This window comes from Chiloscyllium punctatum, chromosome 34 (genome assembly GCF_047496795.1).
Source record: "Chiloscyllium punctatum isolate Juve2018m chromosome 34, sChiPun1.3, whole genome shotgun sequence".
NCBI lineage: Eukaryota > Metazoa > Chordata > Chondrichthyes > Orectolobiformes > Hemiscylliidae > Chiloscyllium > Chiloscyllium punctatum.
In genome coordinates, this window is record NC_092772.1 from 55,471,021 (window position 1) to 55,479,563 (window position 8,543).

The following is an 8,543-nucleotide window of genomic DNA, read 5'->3' on the forward strand; positions in this document are numbered from 1 at the left end:
TGCTGAGGGTGTGCGAACAGTCGGAGGGTCAGTGCTGAGGGAGTGGGCACAGTCGGAGGGTCAGTGCTGAGGGAGCGCCGCACTGTCGGAGGGTCAGTGCTGAGGGAGCGCCGCATTGTCGGAGGGTCAGTGCTGAGGGAGCGCCGCACTGTCGGAGGGTCAGTGCTGAGGGAGTGGGCACAGTCGGAGGGTCAGTGCTGAGGGAGTGGGCACTGTCGGAGGGTCAGTGCTGAGGGAGCGCCGCACTGTCGGAGGGTCAGTGCTGAGGGAGCGCCGCACTGTCGGAGGGTCAGTGCTGAGGGAGCGCCGCACTGTCGGAGGGTCAGTGCTGAGGGAGCGTCAGTGCTGAGGGAGCGCCGCACTGTCGGAGGGTCAGTGCTGAGGGAGTGGGCACTGTCGGAGAGTCAGTGCTGAGGGAGTGCCACACTGTCGGAGGGTCAGTGCTGAGGGAGCGCCGCACGGTCGGAGGGTCAGTGCTGAGGGAGTGCCACACTGTCGGAGGGTCAGTGCTGAGGGAGTGCCACACTGTTGGAGGGTCAGTGCTGAGGGAGTGCCGCACTGTTGGAGGGTCAGTGCTGAGGGAGTGCTGCACTGTCGGAGGGTCAGTGCTGAGGGAGCGTCAGTGCTGAGGGAGCGCCGCACTGTTGGAGGGTCAGTGCTGAGGGAGTGCCGCACTGTCGGAGAGTCAGTGCTGAGGGAGTGCCGCACTGTCAGAGGGTCAGTGCTGAGGGAGCGTCAGTGCTGAGGGAGCGCCGCACTGTCGGAGGGTCAGTGCTGAGGGAGTGCCGCACTGTCGGAGGGTTAGTACTGAGGGAGTGGGGCACTGTCGGATGGTCAGTGCTGAGGGAGTGCCGCACTGTCGGAGGGTCATTGCTGAGGGAGTGGGCACTGTCGGAGGGTCAGTGCTGAGGGCGTGCCGCACTGTCGGAGGGTCAGTGCTGAGGGTGTACCGCACTGTCGGAGGGTCAGTGCTGAGGGAGCGCCACACTGTCGGAGGGTCAGTGCTGAGGGAGTGCCGCACTGTCGGAGGGTCAGTACAGAGGGAGTGCCGCACTGTCAGTGGGTCAGTGCTGAGGGAGTGCTGCACTGTCGGAGGGTCAGTAAAAGAGGGTGTCACATTGAGAGGGTCAGACAACTTCCCAGTCCTTCCTCTTTTGGAACACTCAACATCTGTGGGTCAGCGTCACGCAGCCATTTGTGGGATCTTGCTGTGCACCACTTGCCTACTCCATTTCCTACATTATGACAGCAAGATCCCAAAATGCCCGTGAGGCTTTGGGACACCCTGAAGAAAGGGAAAGGTGCTACAGAAATGCACAGTCATCTTCTTCCGTGATAGCCCTCAATGAGTCTTCATCTTCTGTTAATCTTCAACAGGTCAACCTTAACTCATCTCCCCACATTCCCTCCCTCAGGACCCCACAAATCCCTGAGGGACTGGTTGGGATGGTGGGGGGGGGGGTTTGTCTTTCTCTCAACCCCACCGCTGTAATGTTGTGCTAGCCCAAATTTCCCCTGGCCAGCCCTTGCTCACCTCCCCCTTCCAATTTCACCCCTGCCCCTCTCCCCCCCCCCCCACCCTTTCTCAACTTTGTCCTGCAGGGGGGCGCTACCTGTGGTAGTCAGCTGGGTCAGCGTTGAGCTCATAAGGGGGTGGGAGGTGTGCTGCGAACAGGAGGAGGCCATTCGGCCCATCGAGCCATTCCACAGGACTGCGGTCGATCCGACGTTCCTCATGTTCCCTTTCCCCCGTTTCCCCAACTGCTCGGGAATCCCTCTCGGCCTTCAATATATACAAAGACCCTGCCCCCCTCCCCCTCCAAAGACCCACCACCCTCTGAGAGAGGGAATTCCTCCCCAACTCCATCTGAAATTGGTGCCCCTTTATTCAGAGACGGTGCCCCCTGGGTCCTAGCCTCCCCCTTGAGGAGGGGGGGGTAACACCCTCTCAGTATTGACCCTGTCCAGCCCCCTGTTTGTTCCAGTCAGATCCCCTCCCATTCTCTCTAAACCCCCAGGGAGTAGAGTCCCAACCTGTTCGGCCTTTGCTCACGAGACTATCCCTCCCTCCCAGGGAACCCCCCCACTCTGAGCTGCCTCCAATGAAATGATATCTTTCCTTAAATAATGGGAGCAGGTAGTGCAAATATTAAAATAAAACATTTAACAGATAAACATTCATGTAGGATTTAACCAGGAAAATCTCTATCGCAGCGAGTCGGAAAGGGATTTGTTTTAATTAAGCATTTATGACGAATACTGTGTGCAATTCTGATCTCTCTCCTATTGGAAAGATGTTGTGAAACTTGAAAGGGTTCAGAAACGATTTACAAGGATATTGCTAGTGTTGGAGGGTTTGAGCTACAGGGAGAGGCTGAATAGACTGGGGCTGTTTTCCCTGGAGCGTCGGAGGCTGAGGGGTGACCTTATAGAGGTTTATAAAATCATGAGGGGCACGGATAGGATAAATAGACAGAGTCTTTTCCCTGGGGTCGGGGGGTCCAGAACTAGAGGGGCATAGGTTTAGGGTGAGAGGGGAAAGATATAAAAGAGACCTAAGGGGCAACTTTTTCACGTAGAGGGTGGTACGTGTATGGAATGAGCTGCCAGAGGATGTGGTGGAGGCTGGTACAATTACAACATTTAAGAGGCATTTGGATGGGTATATGAATAGGAAGGGTTTGGAGGGATATGGGCCGGGTGCTGGCAGGTGGGACTAGATTGGGTTGGGATATCTGATCTGTTGGACCGAAGGGTCAGTTTCCATGCTGTACATCTCAATGACTCTAATCCACCCTAACCTGCACATCCCTGGGCACTATGGGACAATTTAGCATGGCCAATCCACCCTAACCTACACATCCCTGGGCACTATGGGGCAATTTCCCATGGCCAATCCACCCTAACCTACACATCCCTGGGCACTATGGGGCAATTTAGCATGGCCAATCCACCCTAACCTACACATCCCTGGGCACTATGGGGCAATTTCCCATGGCCAATCCACCCTAACCTATACATCTTTGGACTGTGGGAGGAAACCGGAGCACCCGGAAGAAACCCACACAGACACGGGGAGAATGTGCAAACTCCACACAGACAGTCGCCCGAGACTGGAATCGAACGCGGGTCCCTGGTGCTGTGAGGCAGCAGTGCCAACCACTGAGACACCGTGCCAACCCTTACCTAGCGCTCTCCCTGTGCAATGTTACCTGTGTGACCTCTATCTAAGTCCGTCTGATCTGTCCATCCCTGCTCGCTATGATCCAACAAACAAAGCTTTTCACTGTACTCTGGTACACCCAACAATAAATCAAATCAAACCATCATCTCCATTACAAGCGCAGTCTGCCTTAAACACAGGACAAAACCCTTGTGCAGTATGCCCAATGCAGTGTCCAGACATAGCCATGCATTACTCTGAATTGCAATCTCTATTTGACTAAGTAAGGCAGCCTGCAATGAAAGGGGTGCTCCTCAGGGAGGGGATGCAGCGATCTCCATGCACTGAGAGAGGTGTGAGGCTTGGAATGTGACTCCTTCCCCTAATGCAGTCACTCCCCACATGAGCTCTCCCTTCCCCTCTGCTCCCCCGACTGCCCCACAGCCAGCAGCAGCACACGGGGCACTGCGGTAAGTGGGCCAGGAAACCAATCACACAGGCCACTGAGCAAGGCAGGTGCCAGGCCTCAGGGATTAGTGCCCAGGAAAGGCTTCCTGGTGGGTGACAGCTCCCGGTTCCAACCGCACTCCGAAACTACACCAGTGAGGCTCTGGGAGGGGGGGGGGGGAAGGGAGAGGGAGAGGGGAGAGGGGAGAGGGGAGAGTGAGAGTTTTAATGTGAGTATGAGAGAGAGAGAGTGAGAGTGTGTGTGTGTCTGTGTGTGTGCGCACATGTGTGTGTGGAGCTTTACTCTGTATCTGACCCTGTCCTGGGAGTGTGTGATGGGGGGACAGTGTAGAGAGAGCTTTACTCTGTATCTAACCCCGTGCTGTCCCTGTCCTGGGAGTGTTTGATGGGGGACTGTGTAGAGGGAGCTTTACTCTGTATCTAACCCCGTACTGTCCCTGTCCTGGAAGTGTTTGATGGGGGACTGTGTAGAGAGAGCTTTACTCTGTATCTAACCCCGTACTGTCCCTGTCCTGGGAGTGTTTGATGGGGGACTGTGTAGAGGCAGCTTTACTCTGTATCTAACCCCGTGCTGTCCCTGTCCTGGGAGTGTTTGATGGGAGACAGTGTAGAGGGAGCTTTACTCTGTATCTAACCCCGTGCTGTCCCTGTCCTGGGAGTGTTTGATGGGGGACTGTGTAGAGGGAGCTTTACTCTGTATCTAACCCCGTGCTGTCCCTGTCCTGGGAGTGTTTGATGGGGGACTGTGTAGAGGGAGCTTTACTCTGTATCTAACCCCGTGCTGTCCCTGTCCTGGGAGTGTTTGATGGGGGACTGTGTAGAGGGAGCTTTACTCTGTATCTAACCCCGTACTGTCCCTGTCCTGGAAGTGTTTGATGGGGGACTGTGTAGAGAGAGCTTTACTCTGTATCTAACCCCGTACTGTCCCTGTCCTGGGAGTGTTTGATGGGGGACTGTGTAGAGGGAGCTTTACTCTGTATCTAACCCCGTGCTGTCCCTGTCCGGGGAGTGTTTGATGGGGGGGGACAGTGTAGAGGGAGCTTTACTCTGTATCTAACCCCGTACTGTCGCTGTCCTGGGAGTGTTTGATGGGGGGGACAGTGTAGAGGGAGCTTTACTCTGTATCTAACCCCGTGCTGTGCCTGTCCCGGGAGTGTTTGATGGTGGGGGACAGTGTAGAGGAAGCTTTACTCTGTATCTAACCCCGTACTCTCCCCATCCTGCGAGTGTTTGATGGGGGGACTGTGTAGAGAGAGCTTTACTCTGTATCTAACCTCGTGCTCTCCCTACCCTGGGGACTGCTAAATTCTGAAGTTGTTATTTCAAGTATTTATTGTCGCTGGTGAAGACTGACCTTGAAGAGTCAGGGAGCTAAAAGGAGGCTGCTATGGAAAAGGCAATCTCAGTGACAGTGCTGGGAGGTAGACATTATTCCACACTGTCAGACTCTGCACGGTTTACAAATTGGAGTCAAACCGGCAATGAGCAGAGCTGGCAATTCTCTCTTTGCAATGCCCTTGTTCACCTCCAAGAATGGCAGAGCAGGTCTCCCCCCACCCCTAAATCACCATGAAACGCACCCTGGAAGCCACAGAAATCTCACTCATTTGGGAATAGACATGCACACACTGCCCTAAGCGAAATGAACAAAGGTAAGCTTTCCTTTTTTTGCATTCTCTCTCTCCCTCTCCTCTGCTTTTCTCTTTACCCACACTCACCCCATTGCTTCTCTCTCTCTCTCTCTCTCTGGTGCTATCAATCCCTGGCATAATCCCAGACCCCAATCAAACTGTCCCTTCCATCCCTCCCTCCCACTACAACCACCTCCGAGCACTGTCTGCATCCCTCCCTCACCTCCCTCCTTTGTTCCCCATCTTCCTTTTCCCTCTGATCTATCAAAAGGCACTTTAACCCATTCGCTGCCAATCTCCCTTTGTCTTTTTCTCTCCCCATTTTGACCGCTCTCCGCCACCCTTACACACCACCCCTCCCATATTTTCCACCTCCATCTGCCCGACTCCTTCCTGCTCCACACTGATATTCTGACTCTCACCAAACGCTTCCACATCAGCTTTTTATTTTAACCATCAAAGGGTGTGCTGGGAATACTCAACCACGGTCATTTGCAAAGTGCAGCTTGAGATAAATGCAACAATAAAAAAAACAGCTTCCTGGTACACACGTACAGCACACACAATGTGTCCAAATCTGCAAAGACTTATTTCAAAACAGCAGAAACCAAAGAAAAATCCCCTGGATCTCCAAGGGAGGCCGGGGGTGGGGGGTGGGAGAACTCCCATTTATAAAATCAACATCCTGAACACACACACACACACACATCCCCCATAAACAAATCTACTTTCATTTTGATTAGCCTGTAGCAACAAACTCCTATGAGTCAAACTTCTGTATTATTTTCATTTAAATTGCAACACAAGAATTGAGTCAACATTGACACAAATTGAGCCATTCTGCAGAAAGCGAGTTCAGAACCGAACAGAAATAAATCCATACAAAAATGCTTATTCTTTTATATATATCTACACACACACACACACACACACAAAAGTGGCCGTTTGTTCCAATAAAATAAAGATCTTTTCTATATTGTGCGTGCAATGCCTCCAGCTCCCCCCACACCCCGTGTATCTATCTATACTCCCTGTATTGTTAGATTTCAATGAAAATCTGGCAGATGCTGTCATGTCAGAAATTGTCAAGTCCTTTATTCAAAAGCTCCGTGCATTTTCTCTCTCTCTCACACACACACACACACACTGCTGCTTCCCTTACCTTGCCGGGTAAGAGCGAAGATCATCACTCCGAAAGCCAGCAGACTTGTCTGTGTCCTACACTCCGCCATGGTCCGTGTCCCTCTCCTCTCTGGGTGCTGAGACACCCTGTGTCCGTCTGTACACACGATGGGTGCCGAGACACTCTGGTTCTCCCTGTCTCCTATGGGTGCTCAGACACCCTGTTTCTCCCTGTCTCCTATGGGTGCTCAGACACCCTGTTTCTCCCTGTCTCCTATGGGTGCTCAGACACTCTGGTTCTCCCAGTCTCCTATGGGTGCTCAGACACTCTGTTTCTCCCTGTCTCCTATGGGTGCTCAGACACTCTGTTTCTCCCTGTCTCCTGTGGGTGCTGAGACACCCTGTTTCTCCCTGTCTCCTATGGGTGCTCAGACACCCTGTTTCTCCCTGTCTTCTGTGGGGTGCTGCTGCAGCACCTTCACTCAGGCCAGCACCTTAACGAGATGCTAATATATGCAGCACCGGGGAGGTGGGGCATATTCCTATCCCAGTCAATGGTAAAGCAGAGGCGGGGTTATTGAAGTCAGCAATTTAATGTATGGACATCCCCCTGGTCAGGATTGGTCACAAGGAGACTTTCAGAAACAAGTTCCTCTTTGTGTCAATGCACTGTATAATTTAGGAATATCCATGTGTGCGTATATTTGTCTGTGATTATCTATGTCTGTGTGTGTATCTATCTGTGTGTGTATCTATCTGTGTGTGTCTGTATCCATGTGAGTGTGTGTCTGTTTCTGTGTGTACCTGTGACAGTGTTTGTGTATGTATGTGTCTGTGTGAGTCTCTGTGATGGTGCGTGTGTGTGTGACTTTGTGCAGGTGTATGTCTCCATCACTGTGTGCATGTGTGACCGTGTGTGTCTGTCATTGTCTCTGCGTGTATATGTGACTTAATGTGTTTGTGTATGTATGTGTCTGTGAGCCATTATTTATATTTGTCTGTGTTTGTATCTGTATGTGTGTGCATGTGTGTCTCTGAATATGTATTTGTGTGTGTATCTGTACCTGTGTGTATGTATCTGTGTGTGTACCTGTACGTGTGTGTATGTAATTCTACGTGTGTGTATCTGTACTTGTGTGTATGTATCTGTATGTGTATATGTATCTGTACGTGTGTATCTGCATGTGTGTATGTATCTGTGTGTCTATCTGTATGTGTGTGTGTATATCTGTGCCTATATCTGTACGTGTGTGTATGTGTCTGTATGTATCTGTATGTGTGTGTATGTATCTGTACATGTGTGTATCTGTACGTGTGTGTCTGTGTATGTATCTGTACCTTTGTGTATGTATCTGTTTGTGTGTGTATGTACCTGTTAGTGTGTATCTGTACCTGCGTGTATGTATTTGTCTGTGTACCTGTATGTGTGTCTATGTATCTCTGTCTGTATCTGTATGTGTGTGTGTACACCTGTACATGTATGTGTGTATCTGTACATGTGTGTATCTGTACGTGTATCTGTACGTGTGTGTATCTGTGTCTGTATCTGTACCTGTGTGTATGTATCTGTACATGTGTGTATGTACCTGTTAGTGTGCATCTATAGCTGAAAATGTGTTGCTGGAAAAGCGCAGCAGGTCAGGCAGCATCCAAGGAGCAGGAGAATCGACGTTTCGGGCATCAGCCCTTCTTCAGGATTCTCCTGATTCTCCTGCTCCTTGGATGCTGCCTGACCTGCTGCGCTTTTCCAGCAACACATTTTCAGCTCTGATCTCCCAGCATCTGCAGTCCTCACTTTCTCCTAGTGTGTATCTGTACCTGTGTGTATCTGTACCTGTGTGTATGTATTTGTGTGTGTATATCTATATGTGTGTCTATGTATCTCTGTGTGTTTCTGTACATGTGTGTATATCTGTACCTGTGTGTATGTATCTGTGTGTGTATCTGTATGTGTGTTTCTTTAAGTGTGTGTGTATATCTATGTGTGTATCTGTATATGTGTATATGTATCTGTGTGTGTCTGTGTGTGTGCATATATCTGTATATCCCCTCAGAGATTTCAGTGAAGGTTAAACCATTGGTAAGTGGCAGACCTGAAGAATATATCCCAGTTCCATTCTCCAGGGTCTAACTGGAGTACCTGCTGATTTTGAATTAAG

At 51.1% G+C, this 8,543-nt stretch overlaps 1 protein-coding gene across 1 annotated transcript in view; it reads right to left on the reverse strand.

Moving 5' to 3' along the window:
- cadm4 (cell adhesion molecule 4) overlaps positions 1–6,879 on the reverse strand; it is a 238,940-nt gene extending 232,061 nt beyond the window's left edge. The window contains exon 1 of the mRNA XM_072553562.1: positions 6,425–6,879. Coding sequence (XP_072409663.1) covers positions 6,425–6,494 — 70 coding nt within the window. The 5' untranslated portion in view covers positions 6,495–6,879. The remainder of the gene's footprint in view (positions 1–6,424) is intronic.
- Between the last annotated feature and the right edge of the window lie 1,664 nt (positions 6,880–8,543).